The 16,699-nt window shown below is 53.5% G+C and overlaps 1 protein-coding gene across 4 annotated transcripts in view; it reads left to right on the top strand.

The window, feature by feature from the left end:
* The window catches only part of NHSL3 (NHS like 3), a 52,904-nt gene that overhangs the window by 20,046 nt on the left and 16,159 nt on the right, over positions 1-16,699 (top strand). The window contains exon 1 of one of the 4 annotated variants that reach the window (XM_072979951.2): positions 12,297-12,473. The exons of the other annotated variants lie outside the window; for them this stretch is intronic. Within the exon in view, the coding sequence (XP_072836052.2) occupies positions 12,416-12,473 (58 nt within the window). The 5' untranslated portion in view covers positions 12,297-12,415. Of the gene's footprint in view, positions 1-12,296; positions 12,474-16,699 lie in introns of those variants that run through there. 4 annotated transcript variants of the gene reach the window in all.

Raw genomic sequence — 16,699 nt, 5'->3', positions numbered from 1 at the left:
AATTCAAAAGATGATGATAAGAACGAGACCTACATAGAAATACAGTGGGAGAATCCAAAGAGGCTTCTCAAAATCCCATTGTAAAGAGTGCTTCACACTCTCCTTTTTTTGGCCATTCTTGAGACTATTTGTCTGTCTCAGCTTCTCTTTTCTGATGTTTCCATTTTGGCCACTAAACGTGTGCTGTGGGGCTGAAAATGGAGGCCAGCTAGGAAGGTGACAAGCAAGATAAGCAACCAGATTCAAAGCTGTCCGCTCCGGATTATGCAGCCACCACAGCCCAGTATATAGAGCCGACTTCAGAAGCTCAGAGAAGCCATGGAGATTTCAGGGAAAGAGAAGAATTTGAAAAAAGGGGAATCGCTTGAGCAGAGGTTAACCAGGGTTTGACCTTCGACCTTGTGCTTTTAAAAAACACGAAACCAAACCGAGGATTTGTTCCTCAAATGGGATGTAGGTCAGGTTCTCAGCTTAAAGCTTGAGTTCGGGGAGTGCCAAGAAGAGAGGCATACATTTCCCCTCCAGAAGGGCAAACGCAGCGACAGGAAAGCCGGTCACCTGCTGACTCTCTGCTTCCTGTCTTGTGCGAACAGGCCGTCATGAGCAGAAGGTGGCAGCCCTGGGAGCAATAGGAAAGCGTCTCTGGAAAAACACGCAGGGTTTTTCCCCCCTTTCCACGAGAACACGTCACACTTTCAGAGGTTCAGATCTTCACCTGCTTCCTTGCAGCCACAGGACAGCCCCGTGAAGTGTGTCGAAATGACCAGCCCTGTACGATCACGGGGCTGAGATGGGAAAGAGCAACGGGTGTTGTGAATCTTGGCAGAGGGGATGTTTAAGCCCGGGACTGGCTGATTTTCTTGGCTGCTGGATTCCTACCACACCTCTAGCTATCTATTGGAGATTAAGTGTGTCTTTGTGGGAGATTTTGGGCTAGGCGGCCCACCTTTGAGGCATATTTCTCCGTGTCAAAAGAAACAAATAAAAGAGGATGTCTCTGATAATATAATCATCTTAGAACTTCGGAGCTGGAAGAGACCGGGTGGGTTACTGAGTCCAACTGGAGGCACTTGTGGGGAGTTGAACTAACCCCCTCAGCTATCCAGCAGATGCTAACCCCCCCAGGGTTTTCTAAGGGGTTTTGGGGAATGTGTCTGGATTGTATCTGTAACCCCTTAACTGAACGGCTGGGAAAGTGTTGCGTTTTGTAACAATGGCTTCAAAGCAGTCCCAAGGGGACCCGAGTTCCTGCTTTCTCCGGTCTTCCTGACTTTCGCTCCAACCGAGCAAAACCCTTGGCCGAGGTCCCGTTTCTGTGTTCTTATTTTCAGCCTAGCACACTTTCAGAAGCATTTGGGTGGGTCAGGAGACAAAAGAGGGAGGAAGGGGTGCAATTATTGACGAACAAAGTTCTTTGTGCTCGTTAGTCTTCGTAACTTGCACTCTCTGACTCAAAGCCATGTGGAAAATTGGGTTCTTGATGTGTGGTAAAAGACTCTTGTGTGTAAAAGGGGAGACAGAAGGGTGGAGAGGCTGAGGGAATCCATCTTAGAAATTGGTTTAAAAGTTTTGTCCTCTCTAATCCATATTTTGCAAGCACAGCTCCCTGTTGGAGAGCTGAGGGCAAGCGGATTGAGCCGGCCTTGAACTGGGCTGGCATACCTTTTCTTTCCTTTAGGAGAAGCGGGGATCCTGCAAACCAAGTTGTCAAATGGTCTGCGGGATTTGTCTTGACCAAAGCCTCCTAACGGGTCAGAAACGGGGGCAAAGGCGAGCACGCCCAGGTGGAAATGCCCCGTTTGCTACTTGGATCTCTCTCAGGGGTGGCGGGTGGACCGGGACAGGAGGGGTGCCTTGCCCCTAATTTTTTTGGGGAGGAGCTTCCCCCCTTGACTCAGTCACCAGCCACCCTCATCTCGGTTTCTCTGTCTTAATCCCGTCTTCTAGCTGCTGTGAAGATGTAGCCTGTAGGAATGGAAGGAGGTGTCAGCCACAGCGAGGTTTTGATTTGGTTCCCTGGAGAATGACTCCGTCCGTTCACCTGGTCCCGAGTCCTCCTGAGGATGTCTGTCAGCTCCCGTGGTGCCTTCCTCAGGGGCTGGGAGATACTCTTGTATCCCCCCTTCCCCCCCCCCCCAAGAGAATGAACGAGAGTCGACACTGACGGCGTTCCCGTCTGCCTGTGAATACCTGCTTGTTGATCTTGGAAGGCTTCTTGTTCTTGTTCATGTTTTTGGGTACACAGTGAAAGCTTTCTGTTTGAAGAAAGGTTTGAATCCAAGCCTCTGGAGCTGATGGGTCAGAAAGCCAGAGGATGGTGGTTGGTTTTTTTTTTTTCCAAAGTAGAAGTGGACTTGGCTTGGTAGGTCTCTTCAGTCCAAGAGGAATTTCCCAAGAAAGAAGCACGTGTGTGTGTGTGTGTGAGCTGCCCATCATCCTCAGGGAACAGCATCTGGAAGGAAGGCTGAACTAACCGGCGTCTTCTTTTGCTGCCGTCCATTTCAGAGAGGCGTCCGTGACCGTCCTGGCTTCCAACTCCAGTTACATCTTGCCAAAGAGGAGAGTGTCGGTCTGCATAAAGTGGCCTCTGGGAATACTGTATTTAAGCACAGATGGAAAATTAGAAAAGAAGTTTGTGATTTAAGCAGAGGGATATCTTGCCACATATGGTGGCAGGGTGGGTGGGTGGAATGGGGCCTTGGTGACCTGCGGGTCGGCGACAGGATCTGCTCCCTTGGTGCTCCTCACTGTGGATGATGGCAACCTCATACTCCTTGATCCCCTTCCTGCTGTTTGCTTGGTCTTAAATCTGACTTGAATTGGACCCCTTTCAAACGGTGGGCACCTTCAAAACGAGGTTCATCCTCTGGTAACCCTTAGGACAGAGGACTGTGCTCCCCAAAATAAAGTATGTCCTCTCCCCCCACCCACCTGACTGGATGCAACTTTATTGCTCTTCATTGACGTTGTTGCATCCAACTTTAGGCAGAGATGAATTTCTGGTTTTCTGAAATACTTTCACCCCCCTGGATGGCTTAGCATGAGTGGTGCTTTCTCAGATCCATTTCTGTAGGCTTAGCAGGAAGGTATAATAAAATAACCTCTTCCTGAGTTAGGGCGGTCAAGAGACCTCTGGGCGAGGCCTCTGGAACCAGAACCATCCAGGAGAGCCAGGCGTGTTTCTCATCTCAGGAGGGCTCGGGGGGGGGGGCTTTGCCAGATCCCCAGAAAACAGCTGGACCGGGCGCAGCATCGGGCCCTTTTCTTTTGAATTTTGCATTCCTCCCCAAAAGAGAGGGGGGGGGGGTAAGGAGAAGACATTTGGGATGCAATAAATAGGCATGTTGTGATGCAGAAGGTGAGCATGGAGAAAATGAGAGAGAGAGAGAGAGAGAGAGCGCGTGAGCAGGGAAGTGTGGGTGGAGTGTGAGAGGAGAGCGCATGGGGAGGGGGGCTGGAGACAGGGTTTGGATTGGGGAACAGAGGAGCTTCGCTTGGCTCGTTCCCAGCTCTGGTGCCATAGCAACCGACCAGAGGCCACAAAGCAAAAGAATGTGCATTGTGTTGCTTCAGCATTTTCCCCCCTCTCCCCCCTGGTGCTCAGCTGGGATCAATAGATGGGGGGCCCAAGGTGCACGCACGTGCGTGTGCCCCTGCTAAAAAAGTCTGGGGCTGTTGCGGGGCCAGATCGTAGGGAGAGGAGGGGCAGGGGTGGGGTGGGGGGGTAAAGCTGCTGGGGGCTGGGGGTTCTCAAGTTGCCTTTGGTCTTGGGAAGAGGAAAGCCTCTTGCTTACAAAAAAGGCAGCGGAAGAAGCCGGTGTTTCAAGAGAGCAAATCCGCCTGCCAGCGGCGATGCTGCGAGAGTGGATCAGAGCCCCTACCCCCAAGTCATGCACAAAAGGGCTCAAGTCGAGGGGCAGGAGACGGGGCGCCCCACCCAGGGCATGAGCCTATGAGGATGGCTCACGGAGGACGTGAAAGCAAGAGGGCTTTTGGGGTGACTCAGATGTGGGCCAGGGAGTGTGGGGCTACATTGGGGAGGGGGCTGAGTTCTAATCCTCCCACACTTGCTCCTGAAGCAGCCAGGATGACCTTGGGCCAGTCCTTCTCTCTTTCAGCCTGATGTCCCTCCCTCAAAGGGTTGCTGGGAAGATAATTGGAGAGGTGGCCGCAGGCCAGTCTCCTAAACCAGTAGTCCCCAGCCTTGGGCCTCCAGATGTTCTTGGACTAAAGTTCCCAGAAGCCTTCACCACCACCTCTGCTGGCCAGGACTTCTGAGAGCTGAAGTCCAAGAACATCTGGAGGCCCAAGGTTGGGGACCACTGCCCTAAACCACCAACCCCGCCTTGATCTCGGAGGAGTAAAGCTTTCCCATGTTCTCGAGTGGTTGGAACAACCTTGCAGTGATGCATAGACGGGCTTGAGCAGAATCCTGGCTCCGGAAGGGCGTGCTGAGCTGCAGGAAGGGAAGCAGCCGTTCTCAACAGCCGTGAAACGGTGTCGAGGCTGGTGCACTCTGCACATGCTCCAAGGGGCTTTCTGCTTTACAGCTTTGCGCATGATTGCCTGAGTCCTGAAAGGAGGCAGGAAAGGGACGCACTGGTGCTGTTTGAAAGAAATGATTGCCAGATGGGAGCCCCCCAGTGCAAATTACATCCGGAGGCACGGATCCTGTGTGTTTGTGGAAGGAGGAGGGAGGCAGGCCATGACAGTGGGGCTCCACGTATTTGCTCAGCTCCCGTCTTCCAACTGAAACATGACCCCCTTTCTCTCGGGGCCCCACACTGTGCCGTTGCATCTGGCAACTGATGGCGTGACAACCTCCCCCCCCCCCAAATGGTGGTCTTCAGAGCCTCTTTCTGCCAGCATGGAATTGGGGTGTGTTTTCCCTGCCTTTTCCCGATTCTCTCGGCACGGTGACGGGGACTCCCTCCAAGAAAAGCCTTTGTGGGCTTCAGATAGACTATGAAACAGGGAGAAAAATGATCTCTTCATGAACAGGCAGGTGTGGCCGGGGCACCACTGAGTCATCCTGCTGGAACGTGGCCCCCGGACGGACCACACCCGGCGAGGATCCAGTGGCAACGTGGGTGGAAGAAGGGGTTGGTTGACTCGCCGAGCGCAGAGGGCTCTCCTTCCGGGCCAGAACCAATCTTCTGTTTGCTAGTCGACCTGGCAGGTTCCACTGGGGAGGGATGGCCTCACAAGGCTCCCAGTCCTTAAATAGGAACCGCTGAGGTTTATATTTTCTGGGATCTGGTTTCCTAATCCCAGCGTTATACCCCTGGAGTGTATAAGGCTTGTGTGTAACGACGCTGAAGGGGCCTCTAAGCATGTGGAGAGTGCTTGTTTCTCAGTAATTACAATCAGACCTGGCCTATAGGAGGAGCAAAGAATCTCTGACCCATCCAGGTGTTTTGGATTTCAGCTCCCAGCAGCCCCAGCCAACACGGCAAGGGACGATGGGGGTTGTCGTCCCAGAGGCTTAGTGAGCCCACGGTTCCCTACCACAAGAGTAAGTTGAGAAACGCTCCTGTTTTATAAATGATTAGGAATTGGTGTGTGCGTGTGTATGGATGTCTATGAAACAATAACAAAGTTGAGGATGCAGCCACTGATTTTGTGAAGGCAAGAGGGCACCGGCCTTCTGTTGCGATTTTAAACCATCCATGTTAAATTCAATGCTCAGAATGTGCTGAGTCAGTGTGACCTCATCCTGCTGGCTGGGGACGATGGCCGTTCAGTCCCAGCGTAGGTGGAAGATGGGAGGTTCTGCTACGTGTGATGTTTGCGGACCCGAGCCAGACCAGACCTCCAGTTGAGTTCAGACACAGCCTTGCACGGGAGACCATCGGATGGGGCCCAATGTATTTCAGCCCAGGACTTGAGAAAGCGCCAGCCGTAGGCGGACCGAGAGGCTTGCATGATGGCTGGGTGGGGCGGGGGAGGTACGGGTGGATTTCATGTCTCCCCCATTCAAGCTGCAGCTGCTCTTGGCTGCTGTCTCCAGGGTGTGGGAAGGAGATCCCCAGAACCCTCCTTCCGTTGCCCAGTCGTGCCTCATCCACCCTTCTCGTGCCATATCGGGAGCGTGTCCGGTCCTGCCCTGTTCCCTGCCCCTGGCCTGGAAGAGCAGGAGGCAGAAGGAACTTCATTGAACCCAGTTGGCAAAATGATCGTGGACACCTGCCCTTCAGGAGCAAAGCCAGTGTTCGGTTGCAGGATCCACCTATTGGGCTTGCTTCGGGTCCCTAGGTCTTTCTCCCTTGGCCCTTTCCTGGCAGGGGTGGGAAATTATGGCGTCTCTCGCCTCTCGTGAAATAGACCCGCATTGGCTTCGATGGAGTAAGAAGAGGCTCTTCTGATGTGCAGGCGGAGAGATCCACCCCGTTGTTTTCCATGGCCTTGCAGGGAATCCTCGGGTCGAGAGACCTCTCTCAATCTTTGAAGGGCTGTGCTGTCTGTTCCCTGGAGGAGGGAAAGACCTGGGTGGGTTGGAGGATGCAGAGGAAGGATGGAAGTCCTCTCCCCTTCTCACCTGTTGATCCCCTGATGGATTTACCAAGACCTGCTGTAGCTTCTGCTTCCCATATTCTGCATTGGGAATCTTCTTTGCTGCCTCGGTCTGGTCTGTGGGCTCAAGGTTTACAAGGGAGGGAGGGAGGGAGGGAGGGGACCACGTGTGGTTACTGTTGCCCAGGATTTCCTCCTTCCTGCCGGCACAGGCGGCCGCCATGGGCTGACCTCGCTGGTGCCCTCACATTCCTCCTCCTCCTCCTCCAGTTTTGCTCTCCGGAGTGTCTCTCTGGGCTCTTCCGGGCCAACCTGGAGATTCCGTGCTTCTGCTCAAACCTGTCCGGTTGCATTTCTCAGAAGAGAGGGAGGAGAAGGAGGCAGCCGGGCTGAGCCTGTGAAGCAGCGGGTGGGACCTCAGGGGAGGCGATGATGATGGAGAACCCAAGGAAATCGGTCCACCAGGGCTGTTGCCTCGTAGTGTGTGGTTGTCAAGCAAACGGAGCCAAAGCACCATCACCTGAGTCATGCATTCCGCCTTTTATGACCAGAAAAACATTAAAATATTTTGCCTCTCTTGTTGGTGTGGGTATGTGCTGTCAAGTTGCCTCTTGTTGTTTATTGTTACAGAAATTTATTGTTACAGAAATGTAACAATAAATAATCCACAATCTACAACACAAGAATATCCATCTTTCTCCGAATCAACCCATTGCTGCTTGATGTCATTCTTTCATAATTCCTGGCACACTTTTTTGGTAGACGGAGAAATGGGTTGCCCTTGTTTCATTCATGCGCCTGTTTTCCCCTGCCTCGTGCTTGCACTCACCCACCCTGCTTTTTCTTGCTCATGGTGAACTCAGCCCAAGGCGTCTCCTGCTGTTATGGCAAAGCCGGGTCTGGGATGTGTCGGGCCAGAGTTGCAGAGCCGAGCTGGGGTGACGAGTTCAGGCGGCACCATTGCGCTCAGCTTAAGTAAGTCTTCATTTAGATGACACACACACTTGTGCGGGAGCAGCAAGGCAGGCCAGCGGCACCTTCCAAAAGACGACATGTGGCTTGCATTTAGTGCCTTTGCTGATTGGGACCCAAGGCTGCCTTTCAGATGCCCATGGACACAGGAGGGAGGAGCAGGGCATCATCCTGCCTCATTTTGTGCTGCCCAGGGCCTCTAGGCAGGAATGGCATTGTGTCGTCGGCAGTTCAACGTTGGCAGGAGGTGAAGAATAAAGCGCCAATGTTATCCTGTCCAAAAAGGGAAAAGAATCACTCGGCTGATGAGAGAAAGCGATCTGGGATCTGTACGGGGTGGCGTTCACCGCTGTACGAAAGCCTGGACGTGTCTCTTCAAAAATAAATAAATAAAACCCAGGAGTCTTGCTGTGGGTGGTGGTGGGCGCAAAAGATGGTTTTAGCTTTTGGTTCTTGGACCTGGCAAGCGCGCTCGGGATTGAGTTCCGTTTAGGACCAAAATTGCCAGTCTGTTGTTGACAAATGGAATGAGCAAAGCAAGAGAGACCCTTGCAAATCCTGACAAATCCAGTGGGACATTTTCTCCTGGAGCAGAACCCTGACCTCCAGTTGCAGGAGCGAGTGAGCAGAGACTGGGGAGGGGATCTGTGTAGACCACTTTGTGCATGAAGTTCTGCTTCAACTGATATATGTATCAGCTTTTTAAAAAACCCACCATCTTCTGTGTTAGGTTTTTGTGCATTTGGGGGCAAAACATGAAAGGGATCAGACATGTAATTCCCATCACACAATGATTGCAACACCCATAGTTCGCCGGAGTGAAAGGACCATCCAGAGCAAGAAGTGGTGTGTGTGTGTGCGTGTGTGTTTTGGGGGGGGGGACAGACATCAACCTTCTGTGCCTCTTTCCCCTCCATTGAATGTGAGGGGCCTTTAGCTTTGCTTTGTAAATAACTCCCCCAAAGTGATTAGCCTGCCCTGGCATAAAAGAGAAAACCCGCTCGCTCGCTGTTGTAAAGTTATGCCGCGAGGCCGGCCAGATATTAAGATGAGGGTTGGAGGCTTTCCCAGCCGAGGCACCACAGCTGTGGAATGCTCTCCCTGGAAAGATCTGCACAACCCCCTTTCGTTCTGTTTTCCGATGGGGACTGAAAACCCCTTTTTTATACAAAAAGAAATCTGGAAAGCATATTTTTCTTGAATCTGCTGTTTTAATGGACCATCTGCTTCAGAGCGGTTGTGATACTGCTCCATTTTTCTGAATCGGAGAAGTTTAAGAAGGTCGTTTTTTTACTCCTCTTAAAAGCTGCTTTGATTCCTGGTTTTAAAAGCAAGGCATACCCATTCGGAAATAAAGATGAATCAAATATAGGTTGCCCTCCTGGTCACCCGGGTGTAAGACTTGTCGCAGGTGATGGTGTGTGTTTGTGTGTAAGGTTGTTTCTTGGCAAATCTGGAATCGCACTAGTACTCTGTACAGGATAGAAGAGGTAGCGTCGGCTTTCCCAGGTGTTTACAGGACACGAGGCTGTCTAGGCAACTGACACAGTCTGTCTGTGGGGTCCACATTGGTCTTGGGTGCAAAAATGTGCACAGACAAATAAAGAAACCCATTTCAGCTGAGCGCTCTTGATGTGCTCTGTGAAGGTGAAGCCAAAATCTGGTTGTTTGCAAAGTTCTGGACCACAAAGAGGGAAGTGAGGTACGGCGGGCAGTTTATGAGAGAGCTACGTCCAGAGCGGAGGGAAGAGTCAGTGCAAATGCTGGGTGTGCAAAGAGCCACTGTACCTGTGGAACACCTACCTGACACATTGGTGATTATTACAGAAGTGAGCTTTCTGTGAAGCAACACCATCTTTCCCTGCCAGAGTCCCTTGTCTGGGAAAGCATTTTCATAGCTCATGTTTTTCCAAATACTCATTTTCTCCACAAAAGGGGGGAAATGATTCCCCCCACCCCTGTGATGTCTCGGTAGGGAACCAGAAATGGTTGGGCTGGGTCCGTTCCCCCCCCCGACCATGAGTCCTGGTTCTGATTGCTGGTATTTGGCCTTTGCTCGCTTCACTTTAGCTGCCAACGGAGTCACACGGTTGGCATTTGAGCAACGGACACCTGCCCTCGACGGCCTTTTCCCCTTTGGGCACATCTTGGAGCAGAAATATCTGGATTTGGAGATGCCAGAGAAAGGGAAAAACCACACACAACCACCTCCCTGCCCATTTCAGAGAGGGAGCCAGCCTGCCTGCCTGCCTGCCTGCCTGTGTGCTGCTCGCTCCCCTTTGCTGGTCCTGGCAAGAGGGCAACGCTGTGGACTCCCCTGGCAGGAAGGCAAGTCGGCATTTCTGTAAATCCCACTCATTCCACGGGTTTCCTCTAGTGGCAACCAGCAAACGGAGGTTGACCCTAAGATAATAAATCCTCCCTTCCTTGAGAAGCCCCTTCTTTCGGTTGCAGGCGACAACGCCCAGGGGCCTTCTGCAAGCCGGGTGTGTGGGGCTCTCATGTTCCCTCTTGATCCCGGCCCCTCTTTGGACACTGACACCCCACTCTCCCAAGCCATGCTGGCGGGTGGACGGGCGGCTGCTCCAGATGAATGAATGAGCCAGCCGCCCTTCTCTCTCTCTCTCTCTCTCTCTCTCTCTCTCTCTCTCTCAGGGCCGGCAGCTGCAACCGCTCCCTGCCATTTTCCTCGCCATCCTGTCCAAGCCCTGAGTGCTGAGGGCTTGCAGCCTGCCAGATGGTCTGGTCCTGACCTGTTCTTTTTCAGGAGCCTGATGAATATTCAGTTGGAGAAGGGGGGGGGGACAAGTTTCGCTCTCCACAAGGGCTGAAAGGGGCGCCCATGACAGCTTGGCGATGAATGGGGTCCGAGAAGAATGCCAGAGCCAGGGGTGGGGGAACGACCGCGATGGCGACGGGGCAGCAGGTAGAAACCCTTGAGAATTCCATGAGCCGGATCCTGCACCCACCGATGTGGCTCAAGGGAAAGGGTCTTTTATGTGCGTCATCCGTTTTTGGATGTGGAAATCCTTGCTTTTTGTTTTTAATGTCTAAGTCTCATAAGATCTATCTGTGTTGGGGTGGAAAGTGTGCTCTGCACGTGTACAGAGACCGTCACATCCAAAGCACATTCTGGGCAAGTAGGTGGAGCAGAATTGGTTTTATGGCATCTTTTTTGGTACCTGATATGTCAGGGCTCAAATTCAGACGGCCCGCAGAGCCAAACGTCTGAGGTACTTATAACAACAACGTCTCAGCATGGATAGGTTAAGCACCAAGAGGTTTCCAGAGAGATTTTCTTGCCATTAACCTGGAATGGATGGGCAGCTCTTTGGCACCTCGCTTGCCACCATCACCATCTCTGACCATCACTGACCCTCAGTTGACAGAGTGACGTGGACAGAGAAGGTGATCGCCAGGGGTGCTTAACACATCACGAGGTTGAGGTCTGTTACATAAAGGGATCATCTTCGGTTTCTGTTTTCAAAGAGGGGGCCTGCTTTAGCTGAATCCAGGAGGACCTGTTGTGGCTTATTGTCTTTTTCAGAGAAGTAATATAATCTGTTTATGAAGCTGCTGCAAATAGTAATAATAATAATGTATTCTCGAAGGCTTTTACAGCCAGGATCCAACGGTTGTTGTAGTTTTTTCCCGCTGTCTGGTTGTGTTCTTGAGTTTTTTCTTCCTTTCAGTGAAATCCTTTCAACCAATAATAATAGTATATATATTTAAATTGTTCTATTAAACATAGGGGTTTGTCAGAAGGCTCTTCTCTCCGTTCAAGCCACTGGTTAGAGAACAGAATTTATGAATGTATCCTGGCTCAGCTGCTTCCGCTTTTCGTTTGCATGATGGAAGTGTTCTAGCTTTCTGCCTGTTATGAGTTCTAGCCTTGCTTTCGTTTGTGAAAAATTCATTGGCCTGAGTCCCTTTTTGCCGGCCACCCTCTTAATCCAGGAAACTCTTAGGATGCTGTGCAAAGCCTACATTATAAATGATACTTTTAATATATATATATATTGGAAGGTGACAGTTCTGTGCCTTGCAGTAGAACCGAGAATACACAGCATGTGACCTTTTCCGAACTGCTAGAGAGCTCAGTGGGTTGGGAGTTCGATTCCCTCCTTTGCCTCCTTGGCAGAGGCTGGGCTCCATGACCCAGAGGTGATGATGATGTTGATGATGATTTGTGTTACCCTCGCCTTGAGGTAGCAGCTGCTGGAGCGAGGGAGGGAGGGAGGGAGAGGACCCCCTAGTCCGATTTTTTCCCGCCGGGCTGGGCTCTCCCTCTGGGTATTGTCCGGCACGGGCAGGGGGCTTGGAGGACGAGGTCCGAGGGCGAGGGCGGGTGGAGGGCAGCCGCGTGGTCGTGCGAGGGGGGGCCACCCCCGGGTTGCCGCAGAGTGGAAGCCCATCCCTCCGATGTGAAGGGGAAGGAAGGACCCGGGAGCCCGAAGAGGGGAGGGGAGGGAGGGGGTGCCCCCGTCCTCCCAAGTGGTCCACGCTGCGCGCCGGATCCTGTCCGCCTCCCCGGCTCTCCCCTCCCCTCCCCGCGCTGGGTGGTCCCTCCTTCGCGGGGACCCCGAGGACAGGCGCGGGCGGGGCGATCTCCTCCTCCCGGGAGACGGGGGGGGGAAAGAGGCGAAGCGGCGCGCCTGGTCCCTCCCCGCCTCCCTCCCTCCCTCCCGCTTGCCCCGGCGAGGGAGGCGGGCGAGCGAGCGATGCTGAAGGAGAAAAGGACGCCGGAGGAGCGGCGCCTCCCCGTCCAGGCAGGCCAGGAGGGCGCGCGCGAGCCGGCCGGCAGTGACAGTGGCCGGCGGAGGCGGCGGCACCAGGGGCAGCGCCCGGAGCCTGACCAGGAGCGCCACCCGGAGCGCCGCCCGCCGCCGCGGCTGGAAGCGGCCCGGGGCCAGGCAGCAGGGGCGGCGGGATGGTGGTCTTCCTCGGGAGGAACCTGCCTTCGCTCTTGGCGCTCTTCAAGAAGAAGGGTGGGTGAGCCCAGCCCAGGAGGGAGCCGCTGGTCCCTGGGGGGGGGCGTCCCCCCATCCCCACCCCCACCCCTCCTCTGGCATCCCAAAGGCACTTGGGGCGGAGGAGAGAGCCCGGGACGATCCGAGGAAAGCCCCGCGCCGACTCTGGGAGGAGGCGGAGGGGAGGGGTCGGATCCTGCCACCCGCCCCAGTCCAGGGCAAGCTAGCCCAGAGATCGCACAGTCAAGGGCGGCAGCTCAGGATCGTGGCCCTCGAGGGGAGGTTTTCTGAAGAATAAACAGCCCGGGCGCTCAGGTTGCGGGGGAGGGTGATGCTAGTGGGTGATGTTGGTTCTACTCGGGAGTCAGCCCCACAGAGCTTGCCCCCTTCGCAACGCTGGCCGGCGCCCGAATCCTTGGGATGAGGGAGGCTGCTCCTGGGCAGAAGAAACGCGGGAAGGATCGGGCGCAGCGAGGTTGGATGGGGTGGCGAAGCCGCGGAGGGGGGGCTTCTTAGCGGGGGGGGGGAGAGCGCGCGAGAAAACAGGGAAAGTGCTGGTGGCTCGGCTAATCTCTCTTCCCCCCCCCTCCCCGAATATGCGTGCTGCCTAGGACTGGATTCGCGAAAAGGGTGGCGGGGGGGGGGGGAGAGGCCCGCAGGTCCCATCATCCCTCCGCGTCCCTCACTCGCCCTGTCCTTGGGATCTGCTGACACAGCCGCTGATGCGCGGGAGGGGCTGGGGGGAGGAGGTGGGGGGGATCTGTGCATCAGGGAAGGAAGGAGGGCACCCTTCCTTCCGTGGGGCTATTGTTACCGCTCAGCACCCCCCTTCTCCCCATCCTCTCTTCCTATGCCTCAGCAAGGTGGGCATTCCAGTTGTGCCCCCCCTCCCCCCATTCTTGGCCAGAGACTTCCTTCCCCCCTCCCTATCCCCCCCATGCCGGCATGAATGCTCAACTGGGATGCTATTTAGCTCAGGATCAGACGGGCAGGAGATCCAGAGGGGTGTGTGTGTGGGGGGGGCATCGAGGGGCATTGGTGGCTTGGAAGGCCCTGGGATCGGGCCCTCTCCCTTTGGCTCTCTCTGCAGTCTTTCTGTAGCCTTTCTATCGCCGCCCCAGCCCCTCCATGCTTCCTCTTGCTTCTTCCTCCTCCTCCTCCTCCTCCCCCTCTTAAATTTTGTTTTTCTCGCTGGCCTCTGCAGGCAGGCGGGATTTCTTTCAGCAGTAGATGAACAATTGGAAGCGCTCTCTCTGTGTGTGTGTGTGTGTGTGTGTGTGCGCGCGGGCGCGTAGAATGCACTGGCCTCCCTCTTTTTTCACCCTCTCTGTCCACCCTTCCAGGACCAATCGCTGAAAACACCAAAAACAAGGCCAGACTTATTTTGCTTGCTGCAAAGTTTTGCCTTGAGCAGCTGCACAGTCTGGTAGGAAGTGCTGGGAAAGGGGTATCGTGTGAACGGCGCAGACTGTGGACTGGGTGGCCCCCAGTTCGGATCTTGCCTCTGCTGTGTGGTCACTGGAATAGAGGCGCAAGCCCCCTCCTCTGTGGACAGAGCGGGTGGAAAGAGGGTGTCTCTGTTGTACGGGCGAAGCCTTTTGGGTGCTCCAAGTCTCGTACCTAGTGGGAGATCTGGGATCCTCAAAGCTTTATTAGGGTCGACTTCCGTTTCACAGTAGCGTGCAAGCTTTTGAGCTCTCCAGAACGCTTCATCAGGCTAACAAAAAATTGTAGGCAGATGAGGTTCAGGGAAGAAGCGTGGACGCCGAAGCATCCTCGGTTCTTAAGGACCGACCCTGTTGGGTTTGTTTCTGTTGCTGCTGGAATCCAACTGTCCTTGGTTTGAGTCCTTTTCCCCGAGTGAACTCCGTGTCCTGGGACTTGCCACCCTTCCTAGGCAGTGACAGGCTGTGACATGCAGTGGGTGATAGGATACAGGTCTGCCCATTAAGAAGCGTGCTCTAGAACCCGCACCTTTGGCTGTTGCTCACCCTCATCCTGGCCAAAGTCCCTTTCAGCAGCCTGGACCATCTGGAGCAAATTCTCTTAGAGAACGTGGCTTCCCTGAGATGGTCGCTCAAGTGTGCATAAGGTGTGGATAATAGGATCGAAAGATTAAGACTTTCCCTGAGTCTGTGCATCTCAAGAGCTGCCCCGGTGACCTCACTTGATGGGGTTCTCTTGAATTGTGATGCTGGTTGAAAGGGTCCAGATATTCACACCCATCCCCTAAACTGGCCTTTTCTTCTTCCAGATGCATCATCGTATTACAACTCCCATCATTCCCAGGCAAAATGGCTGCTGAGAACAGCTAAACTAAATTCTAGACTTTTCTTCTTACCTAAAGGAATCATCATTGTTTTTTTAATGGTTTTTAATCTCCTGGGCTGGAGAATGGATTAGATCTGCATCTTCTTTTTGCACTCTAAAAGCTCAAGAGGGGAAGAAATCCATGCCTTGTTTTTTTTTTGGGGGGGGGGCAATGCTGAGGCAGGCTTCAACCCTCCCTCCTGCATGAGGGGCTCCTTCCTGCACATCTTCTGCCACTGAGAGTCTGTAAAAACTTCCGTTCCGAATCCTTTTCTAAAACCTAAAGAGCTTTCTGCCACCAATCAGATGTGTTCTAAAAATCGCTCAGAAGGTTTTGAATCCTGCCACCACCAACCCAGGAAGTCCATGATATGAATCCCCTGAGCATCTTGTCCCTAACAAATCCTAGCCCAAACGGAGGGCGCAAGAAATGTCTGCCTCATTTCTGCTGGGATCCACCCTCTTCTTCTGTGACCCTTTTGACCTCTGGCCCCCTCCCCATTCTCTTGACCCCCCCTCCTCTTGCTGGGGTCAAGAGAAAAGGACGGGGATCTGGGATGGCCCCATTGAGCGCCGTGTTTGCCCTGCCAAGAGAAGGAGGGAGAAAGCAGAGAACGGATGGATGAGCAAGATTGTGTTTCAAAAACGAGGTGGGCTCCAGCCGTATTGATCTTCTTGCTAAACCGAGAACAAGGATTGGAAGCCCGGGAGGGGAGAATCGGAAGTGGTGCTGAGTCAGCCTCTCTTAAAGCCTGCAGTGTGCGTGTGTGTTTGTGTGTTTGTGAGTGTAGAGGGGTGACCTTGGCTGAACAGCCCTGTCCAGCGGCTGTTAATGAACAGGACAGGATGGGGCCATATTTCTGAGGTTACAGGGTTCTCTATCAAGACAAACAAGGACTATGGCCAGTGCTTTGTTGTGACTAGAGTAGACCCATTGAGGCTTACATTAGTGTTGGCTTGAGTTCCTTCAGTGGGACGACTCTAGCTGGAACTAACAGCTGGATTTAGCTCTCTTTATTTCTGCGCATCTACGTTTACAAAACATTGAACAAGGCGGCTTTTGCCCTTATTGTTGAAGGCCTTGTGCTCTGGTTGAAATCTTGCATCCGTGGACGTGGATGTGTGTGTTTTTAAGGTGTGGTGTCTGATGGTAACCCAGTTGGATGTCAACAAACATATACTGTTTGCCCAGTTTAGGCTTGGCATTTGCGAGGCGGAGTCTTTCTGGATGAGCGTATGCCCCCCCAGGCAGGATCAGCCCTCTTTTCTGTGGGGCTGGAGTGCACTTTTGGTTTGAAAATGGCACCCTCCTCTTGTCATCAAGGCAATGAGGAATTTTAAATAGTCTTAATTGCAGGCTCTGGGTTGGTTTCGGGTGATGCTTAACTGCAGAGTGCTAGTCACCCTCTCTTACTCTTGGAGTCTGTTATCATCCTGAGGACCAGATGCTCAGCTCTCAGCACTGGAGGGGAGGAGAAAGGAGCAGTGGAAGGCCATTCCCCACAGGTCTGCCTGTAATCTTCTAGAGCAGGGGTCCCCAACCTTGGGCCTCTAGATCTTCTTAGTCTTCAACTCCCAGAAATCCTGGTTAGCAGTGGAAGGCTTCTGGGAGTTGTAGTCCAAGGACATCTGGAGGCTCAAGGTGGGGGAACCACTGTTTTAGAGGACCCCAAAAGATTTAACCCAGTGGTAAGGAGGCTGGTCCGTCCCCATCTATGCCTTCTTGTTGGCTAGAAGGGTGGTAATTGCCCTACATTTACCCCAGATGTGACAGTGCAGAAGCCAAATGAATGTTAAGCAGTTGACCTGCTGCCGCCTTGCAAGGAAGGAGGAAGGGAGCCAAGCTCTGGGTTGTTACTAACACTTGTTGTTGCCTTGAGCTTCCCTTCTGAGGGCTACCTGGCCCTGTCGATCCTGGGGGGGTGGGGTGGGCG

The sequence above is a fragment of the Pogona vitticeps genome, chromosome 9 (genome assembly GCF_051106095.1).
Source record: "Pogona vitticeps strain Pit_001003342236 chromosome 9, PviZW2.1, whole genome shotgun sequence".
Taxonomy (NCBI): domain Eukaryota; kingdom Metazoa; phylum Chordata; class Lepidosauria; order Squamata; family Agamidae; genus Pogona; species Pogona vitticeps.
This window is presented reverse-complemented; position numbering and strand designations above follow the sequence as displayed.